This window comes from Euleptes europaea, chromosome 9 (genome assembly GCF_029931775.1).
Source record: "Euleptes europaea isolate rEulEur1 chromosome 9, rEulEur1.hap1, whole genome shotgun sequence".
Classification (NCBI taxonomy): Eukaryota; Metazoa; Chordata; class Lepidosauria; order Squamata; family Sphaerodactylidae; genus Euleptes; species Euleptes europaea.
Window position 1 is genome coordinate 19,630,928 of NC_079320.1, and position 25,607 is coordinate 19,656,534.

Here is a 25,607-nt window from a genome sequence, read left to right on the forward strand (position 1 = left end):
CAAAAATAAATTAATTTGTGTACCTTGTAAAACCAACTTGTGGGGGACATTGTGGTCCTAGAATTTAAATTTCAGCTTGTAGAGGTGTCTTCCTCCTCCTTAAGAGTATCCTTTTCACGGATTCCTTTTCTTGCAGAATTCACTGTCTGGACCTCTCAAATTCAGTGTTATGTTCAAATAAAGTTAGGATGTTTCTTTGGTTTAAACAGTGGATTGTCGTCCCCCCCCCCCGATATTTTAACACCTAATAAAAAAGTATTCACTGTCATTTTTAAATCTTTGAGCAGTTGCCAGTTCTCACCTAAGATAAGGTAGTAATGTTAGCCAATCCTTTTGTGTTACTTCATGCTGAGAAAGGGGAATACTGTGAAGAGTACAAACACTGAAGTTTATCCAATTGCAAATATTTACCTGGTTACATAATACAGCTGGCTTTTTTCCAAATGCCACAAGGTGGCTGGCTAGTAATTTGGTCCCCCAAATAGTTGCTTTGCACATAGAATTTCAGAAGAGGGATGAGGTGATTCATTTCATGTGTGTGTTTTGGGCTCAGTATGAATCCCGTGGACTCCGATAGCTTTTCAGGGCTGGGGTGTTGGGTTTCCTTGTTACCGTACATCAGCACAAAGGATATGTAAATACTGTCAATGTATCTGAAGGAGGTGGCAGCTGAGTGCACAGGTGTTTAGAGGACTGATTGATTAACAAGGACCTTTCTCCAGGAGAGGTGAAAGCTTTTGAAAGGGCTTCCTAAACCTTGTGAAGGTTATGTTAGCCCTCAGCCTTTTGAAACTTTAACCCTGTCTGTGAATATGCTGCGCATCTGGGAAGTTCCAAACAGACATTTATTTGCTAGTCCTTTATGAACATCTCACTGTAAGGAAGCTTTGATGTTTTCAAAAGAGACTTGGGTCTCCTTTTTGCTTAAATGCTGAACTGTGGCATGTGGCATTATTGCATATAACAGTAACTGTTCATCGTAGAAAATTGTTCACAGTTGTACATGCCTTTTTCATTTTTCATACACAACCGCTTGGCAACAGTTATATGTTTAACAGTTTAAGGTTTCAAAATTAGCCTAATTTGTCATCTGGCTCCTCCCTTGTACAGTAATGCCCCCCCTTTTTTACTTCTTTAACTTTTTGATTCTATGTCAAAACTCTGAGCATAGAATGTATGAAAGACAATAATTGAGGAGTGCAAAATTAGAGACCAATTTTCTATCACAAGAAAACTGGTCGCCATGGAATAATACAGATGCGTGTTTCTTTCCTATCAGATTTGAATTCCTTCTTTCCTATGTCATTTCCCCCTATCATAAGAACTTTGTTCTTTGTTTTGTAACATCCTGTGTCTAATTTTTATTCATTCTAAATAAAGTCACATATTAGTAGTGAGGTAACTGTTTCTCAAAGGCGTATTTTACTTTGATCCAAAATTTAGCTTTTAGAAGTTTAAAAGCAGGGGACTTGGGAGGGACGGGGGGTCCACCTACTTTCTGGCTTCAGCACCCTCCATTCTCTACTGTTGCTTTCCCCTTCCTTCCCTCCCTCCCTCCCTCCCACAATAATTTTAGGACTGTTATTCTAAGGAGGTAAGAGAAATAGAAGAGCCCCAGATGCTCTGGAGACACTTTCCATCTTCATGGTTAATATCACACCTAACTTCTATCATCTCATTTAAAGAAAACTGAAGGACTGTGTCTTCTGGCTTAATCAGCATGTTAACTGGCCCCAAGGTCTTTCCTTTGGCAAAGACAGAGAATAAAATATTACGCTGAGCCTGTCTGAGAACAAAGTTTCCCTCTCTCTTCTGTTCACATCTAGGATATGCTAGGCAAAGGAGAACCAATTCAGCAGATACGGTTATTTCACTGTGCAGCTGGTCTTTGACTCAGTGTGATTTCTTGTATGCCCATAGTTTGTATAGACATCAAAGTAATATAGTTGCCCACACAGCAGAAGAATGGTTTTAGCTCAGCAGTGCTTATGCTAACTTGGTTTTGTGGGTTTAGCAGCTGCATTGCTCCATTACTGACTGACCCACCTCATTTTATAAGTTTGTATGAGCTATTCCATTTAGGAAGTTTAGATCTAATCCAAAACAAACTTCACATTGCAATGAGATTTTAGTCCTTGAGGGCCAATACAATATAGATTCAGGTCATAAATTTTTGGATTGAGAAATTCCCAACCTTAAGACTTTGCAAATCTGAATCTTAAGAACTAATGGAAGAATGCTTTCCTTAAAATGAGCAATCAGGTAAGATTTACATGTCAGTTCCTTATACTTGGATTCTATCAACAAGTTCTGTGCATGCTAGCGCGTTTCTTCTTTGCACTAGCACTTGTGTTTGCACAAGACTCACTGGAAGTCTTCTATAAATAGAACCGCTATCACAAGAAGAAGCATGCTTCATAGCAGAGAGTAGTGTGCATGGAATTGTTTCTAGGGTGAAAGCCAGAATGTAGAGTTTTTTTGAAGAAATGGTTTTTCAATATCTCTGTCTTCATCTTGAAATCTTGAGCGATACATCGCAACATTATATTTCAATAGTGCAGATTTCTAATTTTTAACACGTGATACAGTCCTTACTATATTGATCCCATCCAAACATCGGAGGGGCAGGGAGACATGTGATACAGGCCTATACTGGATAACTGTACCAGCTACTTCTGATTACAAGTAGGAAGATCATGTCAAAATCTACCTCCACAAATCTATCTCCACAAAATTCACAGATCGATAAGAACACCTTCAGATGTGCAGTAGGTCTTTCCCCCATGAACTCTGGAAATAGGTCTAATCCTCTCCTTGGGTTGGATTCAGACCAAATTGACAATTTCCCCCAGTTTCCTTGTTCCACCACAGACTCCCTCATGATGTTTGATAGGGCCCTCTATCCCTCAGAGCACATTTTGTGGAGATCAGTGGGCTGCACTGGGAAGGGAGAGGCAGGACAATTCATTCTGCTGAAATTTTATTCTGGATCCAGCCCCTTGCCTCCAGCCTTTAGCATGCAGTATAAATGCAACATGCTTCCTTTAATTTTCTGGCATAAGAGTATTTGAATGGAGGGAATGCATCTGTGTTGGATTTGTATCCTTCGTCGATATGGTACATATTCATAGGCATATCTAAAGAGAATCTTTGAGTAGGCACACTGTAGGGAAAAGGAAGTTCTCTCAGAGCTGTTTCTTTGATATTTGAATAGCAATATTAGTTCTCAGGCCAAGTTAAGATGCTACGACTTCCATGGGAATGAGACTTGCATAAACATTTGCAAAGCTGCTGGTTTAGATGTCTCTCATCTGGCATTTAATAAAGGTCTGTGTTAAGATCACTTCCTTGGTCTAGGTAATCTTTAATTAAAACAAAACCTTCTACTTCAGGGTCCGTCGGCATTTCTATTCCAAGCTACATTTTGTCAGGTGTTTTCCTTGGCCATAAAAGTTCTCTCTTGGAGGAAATATAACACACCAAAAACTCTGTTGTAGCACAGTATGCTGATGTTAGATCTGATTGCTCCTTGCCACTAAGTGATTAATTTGCCAAGGAACGACGGCCATGCCTAGTTTGGTCTTTATTCTTATGGCATAAAAGTTTTGTGTTGTCTCTAGGAGGAGGTGATCGTTGGGCTTCTGCTGACAATCATGAGTCGATTGTCCCTTTAAAAATGAAAAAAAAAAAAGCTTAATTGTGATCCATTGTTTGGCTGCTGTCTGTCTCAGTTATCCTGGTTTGTTGCTTTGCATCAAAGACACCGTGCAAATACTTAAAATATAAGCTAATATAATATCCCACCTTAATGGATGTCTTTTAGTCTCTTCTTGGCAGCACTCCCTATAATTTCTTTCCTGAACTTGAGCGATGAAGTCATAATTGTTGGTACCCAGAAGGACAATTGTCTTTCTTGAATTACCCACATATATTGCATTAAAGTACAGTAGAAGTAATTAGGAAATGCCTGCTTCTCTGGACTGCTTAAATAGCTTATGTTTCAGAAGTAGCAAACTATAACTAACCTTTTAAGGATACATTTTAGGGTAGTCTGTGTAAATGAATCACTAGGCTGTGTTTGCATTTGTTTGGGTATGGGCTGTTTAGATTTGGGGGATCCATCCATATATATATTTTACACCTTCATCAGCGTGGCTTCTGTGCAGACCCACATGGGTACTGTGCACGCGTAGGCCAGCAGCGGAGAATTTTATGCTGGAAAGCTCTAGAAAGTTCGAGCCGCTTGCACTCCTCCCCCGCCCAACGGCTCTTCCCGCCTAAGCAGTCATGTGACAGGGGAGGGGCGAGCGGCCGTTCCTCCAGTTCTTTCTTCGCCGCTTCGTGAGTTCGAACGTTTTCTGGTGAGCTCTTCGCTTTTCTTCTATCTTTGGAGAGTATGATGGCACTCTTCAAGAAATGTTCCTCTTGCGGTTACAAAATGTCGCAGTTAGATGAACACGACGAGTGCATTTATTGTTTGGGGGAAGCACATATCTCAGCATCCTGCAGACATTGCACTTCGCTTACCCACCGTTCCCGACAAGATAGGGCCTTGAAGCTTAAGGCTCATTTATACGAACAGTCTTCCCCCTCGTTGTCCAAAAAGAAGAAAAAATCCGAGACTTCTACTGGATCTAAAAAGTCGGGCAATCCTAAGGCGTCGTCTTCAAAATCTAAAAGCTCTCCTGATAGGTCGCCGTCTTGTTGACAGGAGAAGACGGGTTCCCGATGACATCCAGATTTTTACAGATGCTTCCCTGATAGGTTGGGGAGCACACTGTGGTCACCTGCGGACCAGGGGGAGGTGGTCTCTGGAGGAGTCCCAGCTACACATTAACCTGTTGGAACTCAGGGCTATAAAATACGCTCTGATCTCTTTTGCAGGGACGATACAAGGGAAATGGATTCTGGTTGCAACAGACAACGTGGTCGCGAAGTACTACATAAACAAACAGAGTGGTACAGGATTGCGACGGCCCTGCAAGGAGGCCATACACATTTGGGAGTGGGCTGTTCAGCACTGCACTTCATTGACGGCCATTCAAGTTGCAGGGCAGTCGAACGTTGTAGCCGATGCTCTCAGCAGAGAGTTGGACAGACAGCACGAATGGTCCTTAAACGATCACGTCCTGGCACGGGTGATGGATCGTTGGGGTATTCCCTCCGTAGACTTGTTTGCTACAAGAGAAAACACAAAGTGCCCCACTTTTTGCTCAAGGGCGGCAGGGGACCTACTGTTGATAGGGGATGCGTTCCAGGTCCCATGGACGGGGCAGCTGATGTATGCCTTCCCCCTGATTTCCCTAATCCACAGGGTGGTGGGGAAGATAGTAGCAGACAGAGCCCAGGTGATTCTGATAGCCCCTTTTTGGCCAAAGAGACCATGGTTCCCGACACTGTGGAAGTTGGCCCAGGGACATTTCTGGGAACTTCCGGACTTCCCGGACATTATATCAGTAGGGGACGTGTGGCACCATGACCCCATGTCGCTCCATCTGACAGCTTGGCTGATTCTGTAGTGGAAGAATTTCCTAGAGAGGTTACGGAAGTACTGGTGGCAGCCAGGAAACCCTCCACCAGACTCTCATACAGCAGCAAGTGGAAGGGGTTTGAGGTTTGGGCAACAGGGAAAGGCCTTAACCCAAGCTCATGCCCCCTGGCCCGGGTACTAGAATATCTATTATCTCTGAAGAAGAGAGGGTTGGCGAACTCGTCAGTGAAGGTGCACTTGGCAGCTATCTCATCGTTGCATAAGGGTGAGGAGATCGTTCCCTATTTTCCCACCCTCTGTGGAAGAGGTTTTTAAAGGGCCTTAACAATATTTTCCCTCCTGTCAAGGCACCATTGCCACAGTGGAATCTGACCAGGTTTTATCTCGATTGATGGCCAAGCCCTTTGAACCACTTTCCTCTTGTGAGCTGTACTATCTCAGCTATAAGGTGGCGTTTTTGGTGGCCATTACATTGGCCAGGAGAGTCAGTGATTTATCTGCACTGCGTCACGACCCTCCTTTCCTGAAGGTGCATAATGATAGAGTGGTCCTTCACACCAGCATTGACTTCCTCCCCAAGGTAGTCTCAAAGTTTCACACATCTCAAGATATAGTACTGCCCACTTTCTTTCCTAACTCTCAGTTGGCCAAAGAAAGATGCTTTCACACGTTGGATGTTAGGCGAGTGCTTTTATTTTATTTGCATAGATCCAAACAGTATCGAAAGGATAATAACTTGTTTGTATGTTTTTTCGGCCCAAAGAAGGGCTGCAAGGCCTCGGCACAGACCATCGCACGGTGGGTAACCAAGGCCATTTCCATTGCATATCAGTCAGCAGGCAAGGAGTGCCCACTTAATGTAAAGGCACACTCTACCAGGGCAGTGGCGTCCTCGGCTGCTTTTCAGGGTCAGCTAGTTTGTTGGATATTTGTAGGGCTGCGACCTGGTCCAGTCCAGCTACCTTTGTTCGCCATTATTCCATGGACATTGGTACCCACTGTGATTCAGTGGTGGGTGAGGCAGTTTTGAACTCAGTTCTGTAGGGAATTAATAAAGGTTGTTAGTTGCAACCACACTTCCGCCTCCTGTGTTTTGTTAGTGTGCTATTCTCCCATGTGGGACTGCACAGAAGCCACGCCGATGAAAAACAGTGTTGCTTACCTGTAACTGCTGTTCATCTAGTGGTCTTCTGTGCAGGCACGCATCCCTCCCTGCGTCCCCGCTGTGGATTGCTCTCTTTACAGGACAGTACCGCGGCAGCAAAGTGGAGAACTGGAGGGACAGCCGCTCACCCCTCCCCTGTCACATGACCGCTTAGGCGGGAAGAGCCGTTGGGCAGGGGAGGAGTGCGAGTGGCTTGAACTTTCTAGAGCTTTCCAGCATAAAATTCTCCGCAGCTGGCCTGCGCGTGCGCAGTACCCATGTGTGCCTGCACAGAAGACCACTAGATGAACAACAGTTACAGGTAAGCAACACTGTTTTTCCTTTCCCTTCCTTTCCCCCTTTATTTCTGTTCTTTATTTTTTTGCATTAGGAGAAGGTAACTATATATGTAACTAAAGTTAATGGATTTTTATGCAGTTTTTAATATTCACGATTTGATTAAACATTCTTTGATTTAATACAATTTTAGCTTTTTTGGAATGGACCTTGATATTTCTACATAGAAGGATTTTCTTCTTTTTTCCAACCTCTTTGGTTACCTGGGTGGTTCTGGGTTGAATCCACCCAACCCCCGTTTTTTGTTTGTTTTCAGTATTTTCAACATTCATTGGTTTTGTCCACCTCTTGTGGAACTTAGGGGAACCTGAGACAAGTGATGAATCTCAGACTGCGTTCCACAGACATCATGCCACCATGTTGCAAAAATGATACGCTTTGCAAAAATTTAGTTGAACTCTTCAACCAAATATTTTAAACATGCTGGCATTACAGTTTTTGAATCTCTGGCATTACAGCTTTTGAACCTTGAATAAAATTTCTAGCAGTTTGGAACTGGATGGAAGAAAAATCCTCCAGAGTGAATAAAGTACTGAAGAGTTTTATTTTGGGAGCCTTTGACACATCCTTTCATTGTTCAATGTAGTATAATCTCTGAATTATGTCATGTGCATACTCCTGCTCTTATGAGACCTGCTGGTAAAATACTTTTCCCCCCTCCTGTTCAGAACGGATGGCTATTGTTTTGCCATGATAGAAGACGAGGACTCCGGAGGGCAGACTCTTACTTCAGGCTGTCTAGGGTTAGAAGGCTCCGACTTCCAGTGTCGGGTAAGAATGTTTTCTGAACTTGATCTGGCCTTTGTGTGTTTTTATTTCACTGGAGTATAATCAGGAAGGGTGGCGTGTTGCTTTCTTCTTACTTACTGAAAGCTTCTACCATGTGTAAAATAACTAATACATGGGGTCATGCTTTGAAGATATTTGTAGTCTTTATCTGGTAGCCAATCAACACAAACCAGCAAACATCTGTATAGTTGTATTTGAGAAGCAATGGGCATTGCAAGGCAAGAATAATAGATGATGTGAGTGTTAATCTATAGGATATGCTAGTAGCGATTCATGGTTATGAAGCCACCGTAATCTCAGTGCATGACATTGGCTGTGAAAGGTTAATTATGTAGAGAAAGGAGACCAACAGCTGAGGACCCTAAATCTCTTTTTCTAAAAAAGAAATATCTGATTGGATGAATTTATCATAGTATAGTATTGTGAATTTGAGAGTATGGGTTATATCTGGCCAGCTTTTCTGCTCAATGTTGCCCGATTCCCCTCCTTACTATAGCTCACATCCCACATGGTTTTTGTCTGTGTGCAATCATCATCCACAGCATAACTTTTGTTGCCAGGACAGGGATCCTAGGCAGCTTATGATATAAATGGATCCATCTCCATGACTATAGCCACTTATCCATAAATACTTACACAATTGCCACATCTAGAAAGCATGTTAGCATTTGGAGAATATTGAGAATATTTTTTTTGTTTTAGTACTATTTGTTTACTTATTTGGTATATTTGCAGCTCAACACTTTAGGACAAAGCTACTTATAAATCATATCTGTTGCAGGACACTCCAGTGTCTCATCCACGAAGATTAATTGAATGCTGCACAGACCAAGATTTCTGTAACAAAGATCTTCACCCTACTCTGCCACCCTTAAAAAATCGAGGTAATGAAAGCAGCAGTATTGGTTTCCAATCTGCATGTCTCTTCTTTTTGTAAAAAAAAAAACAGAACCAAAAAACAGTAAGAAAAGCACACCATTTGCATTGTTTGCTTATTCAAGTGAAAATTTCTAAGGTAGTTTTCCTTTGGATAATTTGTGCTTTGAAACAAAGAGAAATATATTGTTTTGTGTATCTTCAAAACAGACATTTGTTTTTTTTCTGTGAGCTGATTGGTTAATAGGTTAAACCAGAGTTGCAATGAATATTCTAGACTGTTTCAGTAGTTAAAAATCTAGCAAATTTAGAAGAGGTAGTTGGTTTCCCTCAGAAAATGCTTTGAGAGAATGTTCCCCTTTTATTTATGTTTTAAATCCACGGGAGCATGACTATTTCGTCTTTAGCACCATTTACTGCAGGCTCTTCATCCTTCCTGACGTGAGTGGTCTATGCAATCAGTGGGATGATGTCACAGTGCTAGCCAGTCAGAACGGCCTATTTCAATGATATCACTAATAGAAAGTGTAGGTTGGCTTATCTTTGGGGAAACTGATGACCGTTATCTGTCAGACAGCTTTCAGATGACAGCCCTAATCCAGAAATGAAGAATGAAATTCTCAATATTGTCGAAGGCTTTCACGGTCAGAGTTCATTGGTTTTTGTAGGTTATCCGGGCTGTGTAACCGTGGTCTTGGAATTTTCTTTCCTGACGTTTCGCCAGCAACTGTGGCAGGCATCTTCAGAGTAGTAACACTGAAGGACAGTGTCGTGTTACTACTCTGAAGATGCCTGCCACAGTTGCTGGCGAAACATCAGGAAAGAAAATTCCAAGACCACGGTTACACAGCCCGGATAACCTACAAGAACCAATGAAATTCTCATTCTCGCTTCTTTTTTCCTTTCGACTCCATGCCAAACTGCCTTCTGTTTGCCATTGTAAAAAAACTGAGTAGACTTTGCTTCTGATCCAGGAGTCTTATGACTGTGGTCACATCTCAGGGGAAGCCGGGTTCTAGGAAGGTCTTCCAGCTGCAGGTCAGAGGTGGCTGAACTACAAATTAACCCAAGTACAGAGGTGATGTCAGGAAAAGCAAGGATATTGTTCTCTGAAGTGTTTTTCCATGCCCAGAATTTGCTAGAGGAGGGTCATTTTCTAAATATGAAAGGAATGAAGAGGATTGTGTCTGCAGGAACATACCAGAACAAAAAGCTGAAAGCTTAACTGAACTGGAGAAGGGTGTGCGGGAGGCATTAAAGTTGTCAGAGAAGAACAGAAAAAATGCAACAGTAGTTCATCTACTTTTAGAGTCCTGAATAGCCTCCTCACTCAACGAGTGAAATAAAATGAACCCTGATGAGAACAAGAAGCTCATGTGCAGGGTTGAGCCGTCTGCCTATTAAGGAAGCAAGGAAAAATAATCAGATCCCAATATAATATTGCCATTTTAAACAATAATTTTTTTTTTACTGGAAATCCCCAATGAAAAGGCAGACTGCAGGCAGATGAGAGGCGGAATCTGTCTTTACTGATTGAACACCCTCATAAGCAAAAGTGTTGGTGCCACCATGTCTGGCTTTCCGCCTGTATATGTGATTATTGAATGAGCTGGGTAGCAATGGCTGGAGAGAGGATAGAGTTTGATGTGCGTGCAACCCACAGATGCCAAGTTGTTCCTGCAGTAAACCTGAATATTATTAGAACTAAGAGGGAGAAGAGGGTATACGCGATGTTGGGCGTACATTTTTGACTGAGGCTTGTTCAGAACTTCACAGAGGATGGAGACCTTGGATGGAAAAGTCCTATCCCTTTGAAGTGCCAACTTAAAATTAGGGAAAAGAACCTTTCACTACCGCAGAGTTTTGTGCATTTTGATGAAGGCTGTTTTCCACAACATTTTTTTCTGGTCCTCCCAAACGTTAATTTTGCATTATTAATCCAATGAATGGTGTTGTGTAATTAAAAATGAACAAACAGTGTGCGCAATGAAACAAATAGGCACATTAAAAAAGGACCATAAATTCATTCAGAAACAACAGTTTGGTATAAATAGCCTGTTAAGGGAATTCTGTCCAGAGTTCTTTCTTTTATTTGCCTGTGACTGAAGGCAGCAGTGACCTCTGTCTGTGAGTCCTTGAAAAAACACTACTGTTGTCCATTCCTAAAAGCTAGATGTTTACCTGCCAGTTGCTGGACAATGTCGAATACTGCTCTTCATCCGGAGTCTATGAAGAAGCATTAATAACACACCAAGTGTTTCTTTTCTGCTACCAATGGCTCCAACAAAATTAAAGGGATTGTGCCGATGCGTTCAGTCCATTTTCTTTTCCTTTGGGAGGGGCTGTGGCTCTATTGTTGAGCATCTGCTTGGCAAGCAGAAGGTCCCAGGTGCAGTCCCCGGCATCTCCAGTTAAAGGGACTAGGCAAGTAGGTGATGTGAAAGACCTCTGCCTGAGACCCTGGAGAGCCGCTGCTGGTCTGAATAGACAGTACTGACTTTGATGGACCAATGGTCTGATTCAGTAGAAGGCAGCTTCATGTGTTCAAGCACTTCATAGCTTCCCCTAGCCTTGCTTAGCATGGACAGAAGTGTAAGTGAGATGATGATGATGATGATGATGATGATGATGATGATGATGATGATGATGATAAATGGCAGGGTGCAATCCACAGAAAGCTTCAGGAATTGATGGGACTTGAACCTACTATTAAATGCTTGTTGCCCATGGTTCTTGGGCATGCTTAACTCAGCCTCCATCAACCCCTGAGGATATCATTCCAGTCACTCCATACTGACATACTAGTAATGGGCATAATACACAGGACATTTTTTCTGCTCAAGATCTACTGAGATGAATGGGAACACCAAAGAGCACAGACAGCAAAGCAACTCCTGTTCCTCTCATTCCTTTCAGTTGGACACGTGCAGGGGGGTCTCTCTGACAAATACTGTTAGGTTTTTTTTAGATGAAAAATAGCCATCAGTTTATAATATCACATGTGTCAACAAGAAAAATAGGAAGCAGAGAGTAGGAATCAATGGTCAGTTCTCCCAATGGCGGGATGTGATCAGTGGGGTGCCTCAGGGATCTGTGTTGGGACCGGTGCTTTTCAACCTGTTCATCAATGACCTGGAGTTGGGGTTAAACAGTGAAGTAGCCAAGTTTGCAGATGACCCCAAATTATTTAGGGTGGTTAAAACAAAACCGGACTGTGAAGAGCTCCAGAAGGATCTCTGCGTACTGGAGGAATGGGCATTAAAATGGCAAATGAGATTCAATGTGAGTAAGTGTAAAGTGATGCATATTAGGGTAAAAAATCCCAACTTCACATATACACTGATGGGATATGTGCTGGCAGCGGCAGACCAAGAAAGGGATCTTGGGGTGGTAGTGGATAGCTCAATGAAGATGTCAACCCAGTGTGCGGCTGCTGTAAAAAAGGCAAATTCTATGCTGGCCATAATTAGACGAGGAATAGAAAATAAAACTGCTGATATCATACTGCCCTTGTACAAATCTATGGTGAGACCACACTTGGAATACTGTGTACAGTTCTGGTCACCACACCTAAAACAGGATATTACAGAGCTTAAGAAGGTGCAGAGGAGAGCAACCAAGATGATTAGGGGACTGGAGCAACTGTCCTATGGGGAGCGGTTAGGACGCTTAGGGCTGTTTAGCTTGGAAAGAAGGCGGCTAAGGGGAGACATGATAGAGGTCTATAAAATTATGCATGGTTTGGAGAGAGTGGACAGGGAGACGTTTTTCTCCCTCTCCCATAATACTAGAACACGGGGTCATCTGCTAAAGCTGGAGGACGAGAGATTCAAAACAGATCAAAGGAAGTATTTTTTTCACACAACGCATAGTTAAATTGTGGAACTCCCTGCGCCAGGATGTGGTAATGGCTGCCAGCTTGGAGGGCTTTAAGAGGGGAGTGGACATATTCATGGAGGACAGGGGTATTCATGGCTATTAGTTAGAATGGATACTGGTCATGCTGCATACCTATTTTCTCTAGTATCGGAGGAGCATGCCTATTATTTTGGGTGCGGTGGAACACAGGCAGGATGGTGCTGCTGCACTCGTCTTGTTTGTGGCTTCCTAGAGGCACCTGGTTGGACACTGTGTGAACAGGCTGCTGGACTTGATGGGCCTTGGTCTGATCCAGCAGGGCCTTTCTTATGTTCTTAAGTTTATTTCTTGGATTCATTCCCCTTTTTATGATGCGTAACTGCTTCTGGGCTGACCTATACGTGTTTCTCACATATATCAGTAACTTGGTACCTAGTTCATCTCTGTATACATGAGATTTTTTGGTCATCTTCTGGGCATGGAGTAGGGGTCACTGGGTGTGTGTGGAGGAGGTGGTTGGGAATTTTCTCCATTGTGCAGGGGGTTGCACTGGGTGACCCTGGTGGTCCCTTCCAACTCTGTGATTCTATGACTGCCTTGACCTGAATGGCCCAGGCTAGTCCCATCTTGGAAGCTAAGCAGGGTCAGCCCAGGTTAGTACTTGGATGGGAGACCACCAAGGAAGGCTGGGGTTGCTATGCAGCTAACCACTTCTGTTCATCACTTGGCCTTGAACACCCAACAAAGTTGCCATAAATCGGCTGTGACTTGACCACACTTTCCACATACATGAGATTGGAACTGAGCCCCACAGAAGAAGCCCTCAGCATTTTGTCTTGTTTCAGAATTTTTGAAAGTGGAAGCCCCAGACTGAGCCTTATTAGCTAATGCTATGAAACTGGAGCTGTCTTGCTGAGCACAGATCACCATATTCTCAGGAGTAGGATGCCCTTGTCCCACTACAAGCTGCCGCTATCCATTGTAATTTACAGCTAGCGTTAGCCCCTGAGGAAGGCTATGTTTCAAGCCGAAACAGAAAGAGAACCGGGCTTCTGTTGGACTATTCCATCACCTTACCTCTTGGAAGAGAAAGAAAACATTCCTAGCTACTTTCTGGGACTTTTTCTTGTGGCCAATTAAGAAGTTTTGGCATTGTCCACTTTACCAGATACTGGTTGTTTTCTTATGTGTTTATTGCAGCATAAAGAGTTGCTGTTTTGTTTATTACTTGCAGTTGTTGCTGTTCTCTAGTTTGCTATCCTTTTGAAAGCAGATAGTTTTAATATGTCGCAGTCTGTTTGAGAGCCAGCGTGGTGTAGTGGTTAAGAGCGGTGGTTTGGAGCGGTGGACTCTGATCTGGAGAACCGGGTTTGATTCCCCATTCCTCCACATTAGCGGCAGAGGCTAATCTGGTAAACTGGGTTGGTTTCCCCATTCCTACACATGAAGCCAGCTGAGTGACACAGTTCTTATAGCTCTCTCAGCCCCACCTACCTCACAGGGTGTCTGTTGTGGGGAGGGGAAGGGAAGGTGATTGCAAGCCGGTTTGAGTCTTCCTTAAGTGGTAGAGAAAGCTGGCATATAAAAACCAACTCTTCTTCTTATGTCACAAACTGCATTTACTGGATGTATATCACTAGCGAAAGTGTGTATCTGATTAATCACAATGCAGAGCATTTTTTGCCCATCTCCACTGTCTCTAGTAGCAGCCTCTTCCTTCATAGGGATGAATGTTTTCCCTGGTGGATTCTCAGTTTCCCGTTCCCTCGCTTGGAGTGATAGTTCAGGTACAAATCTGCTGCTCTTGTGAGAATACCACACGGTAGTGTTTTCCCAACTGGGAACAATGTGCCAGTGTCTCCTTTCAAAACGGATTTGAAAAAGCAACGGCAGTGCCTCAAATGTTTACACCACTAATGCGCCCGTAGCAGGTAACGTTAGGTTAAAATGTTAGACCTGATGCAATCAGGCGGTTCGTTGTTCGCTAGCCTCTCACACGGGAAGCCAGCCGGGAGGAAATGTTGTTTAGTGGCCAAATAGCAAAGGAAATCAGAACTTGGAAATAAAGCTGCAGGGTGGAAAGCTTAGAGTCCCCATGGGACCTCCCTGTCTTATTGCTCTGGTAAACCTGAAACGCAATAGCCCTATTCCAGGAGAGATCAATAAGACTAGAGTTCTCATACTTTATGGCCTGTACATCTTGTAGCTTAGAGCCAGGGTCTAAGACAGTCGGGTTACAACCGATCCTCCTGATTTGGAATGGCTAGACTAGTGTGTAGGATGTGTTGCGCATCACAGTTAACAAAAATGCAGGCTTGTAGTTTGAAAAAGGTTCCTTTTCTACTCTATGAATTGGTAATCTGACGAAGGAAGCTTTGACACTTGACAGCTTATACCCTGAAAATCTTGTGGGTCTCTACGGTGCTACTGGACTCGAATCTAACAACTCCATGAATTGTAACCATTAAAATATTCCAGAGTCTTACCAACATTTTCCTGAAATGCTAGTGAAACCAGGGATGGGTAAAGTTAGGACTACAAGCTATATTTATTTCTAGATTTATTTCATTTATGCTTCACCTTTCTCCACCAAGTGACTTACATCATTCTCTGCTCCTCCAATTTATCTTCACAACTACCCTGGGAGGCAGTTTAGGCAGAGATTATGTGACTGGCCCCAGGTCACTCTGCAAGATTTCATGGCAGAGTTGGGATTTGAATCTGGTTCTCCCAGACCTGACTACACCACACTGGTTCTCTATACATGGACTTCCAAGGCTTTCTGCCTAGATAATCTCCCCACCCTGTCAACAAATTACAGATGGGGTATCCTCTAGAAGCCAACTGAGTCAACTTTGATGAAACTTTGGCAGGATGGATAGAACCTTTGCCTACATCTGAGTTGAGGGGTCTCGCACATAGATGGTGTCTTGGAACTTTTGGCAAGGGTTATTATTCTTCAGACTGGGAAGGGCAGCCATGAAGGAGCTAGAAAAGATTCTGAAGTGTAAGGATGTGTCACTGGCCACCAAGATTAAGTTAATTCATGCCATCGTATTCCCTTTTACTATGTATGGGTGTGAAAGCTGGACATTGAAGAAAGCTGATAGGAAGAAAGTAGATTCCTTTGACATGTGGTGTTGGAGGAGAGTGTTACTGATACCGTGGACTGCCAAAGAAACAAATCAGTGGGTTCTAGATCAAATCAAGCCTGAACTGACCCTAGAAGCTAAAATGACTAAACTGAGGCTATCATATTTTGGTCACATTAGGAGAAGACAAGAGTCACTGGAAAAGACAGTCATGCTTGGAAAAGTTGAGGGCAGCAGGAAAAGAGAAAGAGATGGACTGACTCAATAAAGAAGCCACAGCCCTCAATTTGCAAGACCTGAGCAGGGCTGTCAAAGATAGGACATTTTGGAGGACCTTGATTCATAGGGTCACCATGAGTCGGAAGTGACTTGACAGCACTTAACACACAGTTGGTTTTGAACAGGGCATTGCTATGCAAAAAAAGACCACTTAGCAAGCAGTGAGAAAAATGCCTTTGATCAGCTATATCTTCAAGACTAGGGTTTATGTGCTGTTGTCTATGCCTTCGTAATCTCTAGAACTAATTGTTGCAATGCACTTTACAAGGGGCTTCCCTTGAAGATGGTTGGAAGACTGCAGCTGGGATTGTAGCTGGCTTTTTAGCATGCAAGGCGGCACCATTGCATACACCAAATATTTACAGCGCATTCCTGACATACGCCGGCGGCCAGGACCAAAGGCCTTTGGAGGCGGGCAAAGGCCTGCGCCAACATCCGGGCGGCGCATGCCGGCGTTTGTGCCCCCAGCACCGGCGTGCAGGGCTGGATGCCAGCCGCCGACGGAGCCTGCCGCCGGCGTCCAAACGCCAGCAAAGGCTGTGTTGTCATCCCAGGAGGCATTCCTGGGGTGTCACGGCACCGGCTGGGGGCGGGGCTGCCATTAGGCGGCGTCCTGAGCCGTTACAGTTGGGATCGCCCCCTTTTTCCTCGGCCCCTTTTTTCCTTATGCGGGTTGCACTTTTTTTGGTGCCGGGCGGAGGCAGCGCCACTGCGTTGCCTCCTAAGCCCGGCGCAGGCATTCTGGTCAGGAATGCACGGTTAGTGATTGAACTTGGCTGCCGGTTCTCTTCTGCGTGCAACAGAAGCTGCTGTTTTAACTTTTAAGGCTGCCTGGAACCTGCATACTTCCAAACAATACCTTTTCCTCTGTGAATCTCTTTCCTTCCCCTTGAAATAATCAGAGAGTTTTCAGCTGAGAATCCTGTTGTGCTGTTATAGCCATTTCAGCACTTAGCTTGATTAACCATCTGGAAGAAATATAAAGCTTTCTTAGGGAACCATTTGGGATCTGAGATTCAGTTAGAAACCCACTTTTAAATTGGTTTACTTATTCATTTATACCCCACTTTGCTCCCCGATGGGGCCCTGAAGTGGCTTACATGGTTCTGCTTTCCTCCATTATATCCTCACAACAACAACCCTGTGAGGACTCAAATGTGGGATTTGCTTTGTTTCACTGCATGCTGATGGACTTCTGTTGTTGCCCTTTCTTTCTCTTTATTTTAATCATAATTGCAAGCAGATGCAAATAGTTGGAGAGGGAAGATACAAGTATTTGTAATAAATGAGATCAATGCAGCCATTGTCGCCTTGTTAAAGCCCCCCCCCCCCAATTTTCATTTAAGATTTTGCAGAGGGAAATGTCCACCACAAGGCCTTGCTGATTTCGGTGACTGTCTGTAGTGTACTTCTCGTCTTTATCATCCTGTTCTGTTACTTCAGGTAAGTTCTGTGAGCTCATGACTTTTCCATTGTCTGTATCTTCCTGCTATTGTAGGTTTGGTCTTCAACCTTATGAGCAAGTGAACTGTAAAAATAGAATATACCACCAGATCTACGGAGGGGCTTTGGCACCATGATCCTTGGTGTCCATCCCCTTGTTAACTTTGCTGCTGCCACTAAAACCAGGGCTCCTCTTTGTCTCCTTCACTAGATAGCCGCATACATGGCCAATGTCAGTATGCTGGCGGTGGGGCAGCTTCCAGGGCCCAGGGCTTCTGGTGGTGCCCATTACCACTAACCATGTGATTCCCCTGCTGCTCACCCGCTGGCTGGCAAGCAGTCTGCCATCTGTGCTTCCAGCTGTATGCAATGCCTGGTATCGCCAGGGAGTGGGCATGTGGGTGGTGGAGGCATCTGTGAGTGCAGGTAGTGAGAGGGCTTGTGAGGGGTGGGGGAAGGATGCACAGGTCAGAGGGATTTATAAGGGGGCTGGTGGTAGACAGAGGAGGGGAGGTCCCCCCCCCCAAATCTGGAACCAGCCCTGGCCACAGCACAGTCCCTCTGATCATCCCACTCCAGCCTCATCTGCTGGAGAGAGGTATTCATGAAGGAGAGGGGTATTCATGGCTACTAGTAAAAATGGATACTAGTCATGGGGCATGCCTATTTTCTCCAGGATCGGATGGGCATGCCTATTATATTAGGTGCTTTGGAACACAGGCAGGACAATGCTGCTGCAGTTGTCTTGTTTGTGGGCTTCCTAGAGGCACCTGGTTGGCCACTGTGTGAACAGACTGCTGGACTTGATGGACCTTGGTCTGATCCAGCATGGCCTAAGAGCAAGAGAGTGGGTGCTGGCACCGCTTCAGCTGCTGCTGGTACTTTCCACGGCCAATAGCGTCCTCTCATACTCATCCTTCTGGGAGGTTTGACAGGAAGTTGCTGGGAAGTGCTGTTTGAAGGGGGGCGCTGATGTTGCCATATGGCAGAAGAGAAGAACTTCTGCAAAGGATGGCAGCCAATGACTGCCATCTTTCCCCAGATGGGGAAAGGACAGCTGCTGCCACTACAGGTGGCAGTAGTGGCAGTTTGTCATCAAAGCTGAATTCAGTCCCTGGAGACTGGTCCTCTCCACTGGCTGTTCGCTGTGAAGGAATGGCTGGTGAATCAAATGCTCTTTCAGTACCTCGATCCGTAGAACAGATTGGTCCTTTAAAATACAGAGACAGGCCATGGTGGAAGCAAAGTATGGCTTGTACCGGTTCAGTAATTTAATCCAACCGTTTTCAAACTTAAGACCTGCCTTAAACTCTAAGGAGACCCCACAAGAGCCATTTTTAACTTTTTGTACATAGTGTATTGCCATCTTATCTCCCTTTCTCTCCCTTTTCTCTTTATGTGCTGCAAAAAAACACTTTTATTTTCCTTGTACCTTTCTTCCCTCTTTCTTCTCTGAAAAAAAAGAGTTAAATAAGCATGGTTGTGATGTAGCCGAACTAACCCAATTTAGTTCAGCCCTACTCCAGTTCAGGTTCTCAAACCCCACACCTGAAGCACACAGTATTATAAATTGATAGTTATAGGAAACGAGGCATATAACAAACGGGGCTGTTTCATTTCATGATTTATTTTATTTAGATATCTATACCCGGCTTTCCCCCCTAACTGGGACCCAAAGTGGCTTACAGTATTACTCTTTCCTCCATTTTATCCTCACATCTTCAGGGTTAGGTTAGGCTGGGAGAGAGTGACGGTCCTTAGGCCACCCAATGAGCTTCCATAGCAAGAGTGGGGATTCAAACCAGGTTCTTTCAGATCTCCAGTCCAGCACTCTAACCATTGCCCCATGCTGTCCCTGGCAGGGTGGACTGAAATGAGAATTAGGTCCTGTGAGTAGCTTTTAATTCCATTGCAAATAAGAATAAGTGAATGGAACAGGAAACAAATTCACAGAATCGAAAGCGATACGTTGTTATTTTCTCTGCTGAAGAGAGGTTCAAAACTCGGAGCTTGAGATCTTAACACAATGCTACTAGGTAATTAACCAGACACCAAGTAGTAGAGAGCCATCGTGGTGTAGTGGTTAAGAGCAGTGGTATGGAGTGGTGGACTCTGATCTGGAGAACCGGGTTTGATTCCCCACTCCTCCACATGAGCGGTGGACGCTAATCTGGTGAACTGGGTTTGATTCCCCGCTCCTCCAAATGAATCCAGTGAGCCCAATGAACCTTGGGCCAGTCACAGCTCTCAGCCCTGCCTACCTCACAGGGTGTCTGGGGAGGGGAGGGGAAGGGAAGGTGATTGTAAGCCAGTTTGATTCTCTCTTAAGTGGTAGAGAAAGTCGGCATATTAAAAACCAACTCTCCTCCTTCTCCTTCTTGGTTTTTGCTGATTGTCTGTGACCACACAGAGGTGCAGTTGCATGTGTTTGTTTTCCTATCAAACTGTAGGTATAAAAGGCAAGAGAGCAGACCTCGTTATAGCATAGGGCTGGAGCAAGACGAGACTTACATTCCACCGGGAGAATCCTTGAAAGACCTTATTGAACAGTCTCAAAGCTCAGGAAGTGGATCTGGGCTCCCTCTGCTGGTAAGAAAGAAGTACTTCAGGCATAGTAAATACAAGCACCGAGTAACTCTTCCAAACAAATACCACAGCATGAAAACAACACAATGTTCATGTCTCAGTGTTGCCAGTGGAAGGTCCCTTTAGTACACTGGTTCCCAATGGGGGGCCCACGGACCCCCGGGGGTCCGCGAGAACTAAATTAAGGTCCACGAAACAAAGTTATAAACCCATAATAAATTAATATTTTCAATTAAAAGTTCTCTATTATAAAAATATATATATTCAAATATTATTCTAAGTTTAATGTTTAACTAACAGTTATGATTAAAGTTTATTTTCAAATTCTCGGAATTTTTATTTTGAACCTTGGGGTCCCTGCACCGAACAAAAAAGTCCTAGTGGTCCCTGGTCAAAAAAAAGGTTGGGAACCACTGCTTTAGTACAAGGTATCATGATAGCTAGATTTTAAACAAACATGTGGCACACAATCCAGCCCCTGAGCTTCAAGCGGAACAGGTGGGGAGAACCCAGGGTTTCTAGATCTGCAGTACTTGTTCACAGGAAGGGTGGGATAGATCTGCTGGCCAGGTAAGTTGCCTTAATTCTCAGCCCCTGTAAGCAGCAAGCTAATTCAGGAAAACAACCTCATTTCTTTCACTGGCCTTTGCCTCATCTCTGTTACATTTTGTCCACAAGTATAGCTGTGTTGAACACACATGAAACTGCCTTACATTGAATCAGAGCCATGGTCCGTTAAGGTCAGCTCTACTCAGACTGGTAGCAACTCTTCAGGGTCTCAGGCAGAGTCTTTCATATCACCTGTTGCCTGGTCCTTTTAACTGGAGATGTCAGGGATTGAACCTGGGTCCTTATGCATCGAAAGCAGAGGTTACATCAACAAGCAAGGTGTTTAGTCTGTAAAGTGCCACAAGATTCACTTATTTCTCTCTTTCATTTTGTATTGCTAAAAACCCAGTGTAGGTGTCCTGAAAGATACGCACTGACATTCCCTCGTAAGCTCGGTGCCAGGGGCTTTTGTGCTTCCTAACCTCAGGGAACCCAGCCTGCATTATTTTGTTTGCCAACCGTTCCTGTGAAATTCCTATGCAGTGCAAAGGATTCTGGGTGTCATTCTAGAATATCCTCTCAGCTTCTGCAGAGGCCAGCTACACCTCTTTGTCATAGCTGTGCACTACAGGAAAGGACAGTGTGCTCAGGAAGCTCCCTAATACACTCCAGCAGCTCCACACTGAGGACAAGTTTGGTCATTGCAGGAGAAGCAGCCTTTCGGCTAGCTTCTCCAGCCGTCCTCTCACACGAACACATGAAGCTGCCTTATACTGAATCAGACCCTTGGTCCATCACTACTCAGACCGGCAGCAGATCTCCAGGGTCTCCGGCTGAGGTCTTTCACATCACCTACTTGCCTGGTCCCTTTAACTGGAGATGCCGGGGATTGAACCTGGAACCTTCTGCATGCCAAGCAGATGCTTTACCACTGAGCCACAGCCCCTATCAATAAGAAGCCCCTGATGATCTGGTGAACCGCAACTGATATAGTTTGAAAGCCACTGAACTGTGATCAGTCATGAATGTGGCACTGCTTGATGTCTCAAAGATACTCTTGAAATATTTAAGGCATCTAATATATAAAAAAATTAGAATGCCTTCTCAATCTAATAGCTGCATTGCCTGAAATCAGCAGATGGAGTTATAGAGTGAGGTGGTGGTGCGTACACAAAATGATGCTTAGAGAAGAATCAGTGTGGTAGGTATGGAAAAGACTGATTGTCTCAACCGACTTAGTCTGTTGCATTAGTCTGCCAAGTACATTTGCTGTGGAATTGTAGCCATTAAGAACTGTTCAATGCAGATGGTGCCCTGACCTAGATGGCCCAGGCTAGCCTGATCTCATTAGATCTCAGAAGCTAAGCAGCCCTGGTTAGTACTTGGATGGGAGACCACCAAGGAATACCAGGGTCGCTATGCAGAGGAAGGCAATGGCAAACCACCTCTGTTAGTCTCTTGCCTTGAAAACCCTACTGGGTTGCCAGAGGTTGGATGTGACTTGACGGCACTTTACACGCAATGCAGATGGCATTTTATGTGAGCAATGTTGGTTTTGCGTGTGACAGGTGCAAAGGACCATAGCGAAGCAGATCCAGATGGTGAAGCAGATTGGGAAAGGTCGCTATGGAGAGGTCTGGATGGGGAAGTGGCGTGGGGAAAAGGTGGCTGTCAAAGTGTTCTTCACCACAGAGGAAGCCAGTTGGTTCCGAGAGACAGAGATCTACCAAACTGTCCTGATGAGACATGAAAACATTTTGGGTGAGTAGTATTCATTAATAAGAGTTCCGATCACTGTTTTCCTCTACACATGCACAGGTAATTCAAGGGGAAGAATTTTTGTACTTCAATAACTTGATGGTTTTTGTACTTCAATAACTTTTGTACTTCAATAACTTGATGGAGAAAATAAATGATGAAACTATTAGTTTCAGGAGTTTCAATGAGCTATATGCTAATGTCAAAAATTGAAAATTAAGAATTTAACAAAATTTGGAAAAACGAGCTTCTGTAATAAGAGATCAGAGTGTATGTTGTCAAGGATATACTCTGAACTCTTAGAATTAGAAGAGCATAAAATAAATAATTTTAACCTATCATGAAACGAAATGGTTAGTGAAGAAATATCTATCAAATGTTGGCAACGTTTTTCCCAGCAGTGTCATCCTGTGGGTATTTGAAAGCAGGTCACTACAAGATTATTAACTGTTGGTGTTTTCCTCTTTCTGTACTGAACAAAACACACAGTAACAGGCATGACACTGAAAACTGTTCTCTCCAGAAGTACAATTTCAGCCACACAAAATATCAAACTCCTCAAATCAGATTTCAGAATTTAAAATTTGGAATTTTCAGACTATCTGCCTTGAGTTCAGCAGCTGTGCCAGATATTGTATTTAGACAGGTTTTGCATCAGTTCTTTTCCTTTGGGAGGGGCTGTTGCTCAGTGGTAGAGCATCTGCTTGGCATGCAGAAGGTCCCAGGTTCAATCCCTGGCATCTTCAGTTAAAGTGTCTAGGCAAGTAGGTGATGTGAAAGACCTCTGCCTGAGACACTGCCAGTCTGAGTAGACGATACTGACTTTGGTGGACCAAGGGTCTGATTCAGTATAAGGCAGCTTCATGTGTTCATTGCCATGGGTGAAAAGTTGGTTCATAGGACTTCCATCAAGAACACACGCACGAAGCTGCCTTACTTTCAGTCAGACCCTTGGTCCATCAAAGTCAGTATTGCTGCTCAGATTGGCATCAGCTCTCCAGGGTCTCTGGTGGAGGTCTTTCACATCACCTGCTGCCAGATCTTTTAACTGGAGATGCTGGGGATTGAACCTGGGACCTTCTGCATGCCAAGTAGATGCTCTTCCACTTAGGCATGGGCCCTCCTTACACTACCAGGCAAGTAAGCCTTATTGGATGAACATTTTTAATATTTATTTATGGTGCAAGACTCAGCTTAATTTGGAATGCCAAAGGCATTGAATTTGCAACTTCTTTAAATATTTTCATGTGTTTTTTTTCCTTTATCCCTCTAGGGTTCATTGCTGCTGACATTAAAGGTACAGGGTCTTGGACTCAGCTGTATCTGATCACAGATTACCACGAGAATGGCTCCCTGTATGACTATTTGAAATCCACAACCTTAGATACAAAAGCCATGCTGAAGCTGGCATATTCATCAGTCAGCGGATTGTGCCACTTGCATACTGAGATTTTCAGCACTCAGGGGAAACCAGCTATTGCGCACCGTGACCTCAAAAGCAAAAATATTTTGGTGAAGAAGAATGGAACCTGCTGTATAGCAGACCTTGGTTTGGCAGTTAAATTTATAAGGTGACTACTCTAGTCTTGTCCAGACAAACATGTGAAGAAATGAGTTCTTCTGTTCTGGGCATTGAGGTTTCCGTGCGTTGAAATGATGGCCATATTTTACTGGCCAAAAGTTGGGCGTTGTTCATAGACTTCTAGCTAAGTATTTCTTATTGTTTTGGTATCTGATGAAGGGAGCTTTGACTCTTGAAAGCTTATACCCCCAAAATCTTGTTGGTCTCTAAGGTGCTACTAGACTCATATCTAGCTTTTATAGTACAGACAAGCACAGGTACCCCCTGAAATTATCCCCATTGTTGCTGCCTACCCCTGGCCTTGGGACGGAGGGCATTTCAGAGGTTTTGGCCTTCGGATTCCATCTTTGGCCAACCTCCTTGGTGAGGATATTTTATAAGAGCAAGTTGGTAGTCAGGTCACCATATTGTTACTAGATTTAGCTTTAAGATTTTATTGATGTGTTTTAATCTGTGATATTTATATGATTTATTGTATTTATCTGATTGGAAGCCGCCCTGAGCCCAGCGATACCGGGGAGGTGGGGTACAAGTAATAGTAGTAGTAGTCATAATAATAATAATATCAGCAACAATAGTAATGGCAACAACTATGATGATGATGATGTGCTGAAATTACCGTACAAAGTTGAATTCTTATCATTCTTATAGGTTTAAAATGTTCCATGTTATGTGCTCTAGTTTGTATTTTTGAGGGGCTGTGGCTCAGTGGTAGAGCATCTGCATTACATGTAGACAGTCCCAAGTTCAATCCCCGGCATCTCCAGTTAAAAGGGACTAGGCAAGTAGGTGATGTGAAAGACCCCTGCCTGAGACCCTGGAGAGCTGCTGCCAGTCTGAGTAGACAATACTGACTTTGATGGACCAAGGGTCTGATTCAGTAGAAGGCAGCTTCATGTGACAAAGGTGGATATTGATGCAAGTGCTGTGGGTTAGGCAAAGTTATAAATATAGTAGGGAGATCAGTAGGTCAGGGAAGAAGCTGACAGCTTGTAATGTGTCTTGGGTTCAACTGACTTTTTGGTGGTGTGGTAAATGTAGCTGAGGGGACTGCTTTTTGGGATGGGAGAGAGAGTGGGGCCTTTCAACCCTTTCATCTCCTGCTGTCGTCCTGGCTGAATGAAACCAGCCCTGAGCTACTTGGGGGGGGGGGAGATATAGGTACTCATACATTTTCTGAAGGGGGTGTAGAGGAGACTAAGCAGCTAAAGAGTAAAAAAATTTCCAGCAGGAAAAACAATAGGAGATGAAACTATTACAGTTCCCCTCACCATTCTGTTCTCCCTCCTGTTAAAGCAATCCTGCTTGCAGAGAAAATGTATTTTAAAGTGAATAAGAGACAAGATGTAGTTTGACCCTGAGGCTGCGATAAACATGAAAGCAGGGGGGTTCTGAACACTGCAGTTGGTTCCACGAAGAATAAATATTTTGCCCCCTGCCCATCTGTGATCTACAAAGCAGCTGCATAGGAATGCTGATCAGGACATTTTTTTTTTTTTATGGAGGTACTGATTACAAATTTTGCACATATCTAGTCTGAACATCGCGTTGGGTTCTGCCAGAATTTTGTGCACACAACATTCTGGGTCATACAGTCAGTACTTCCAACTCATTCCCAGTTGGCTATCAGCCTGCTGGGCCTCCTCATATAGGTGCTTGGATTGGGGTTGACAGATCTATGAACCAAGAAGAAGGAGAAGAAGAAGAGTTGTTTTTTATATGCTGACTTTCTCTACCACTTAATGAAGAATCAAACCTGCTTACAATCACCTTTCCCTTCCCCTCCCCACAACAGACACCCTG

General features: G+C 43.9%; 1 protein-coding gene across 1 annotated transcript in view; it reads left to right on the plus strand.

The window, feature by feature from the left end:
* The window catches only part of BMPR1B (bone morphogenetic protein receptor type 1B), a 94,533-nt gene that overhangs the window by 58,388 nt on the left and 10,538 nt on the right, over positions 1–25,607 (plus strand). Inside the window, exons 3-8 of the mRNA XM_056855385.1 lie at positions 7,661–7,763; positions 8,563–8,665; positions 17,233–17,329; positions 19,780–19,918; positions 22,033–22,225; positions 23,496–23,793. Coding sequence (XP_056711363.1) covers positions 7,661–7,763; positions 8,563–8,665; positions 17,233–17,329; positions 19,780–19,918; positions 22,033–22,225; positions 23,496–23,793 — 933 coding nt within the window. The remainder of the gene's footprint in view (positions 1–7,660; positions 7,764–8,562; positions 8,666–17,232; positions 17,330–19,779; positions 19,919–22,032; positions 22,226–23,495; positions 23,794–25,607) is intronic.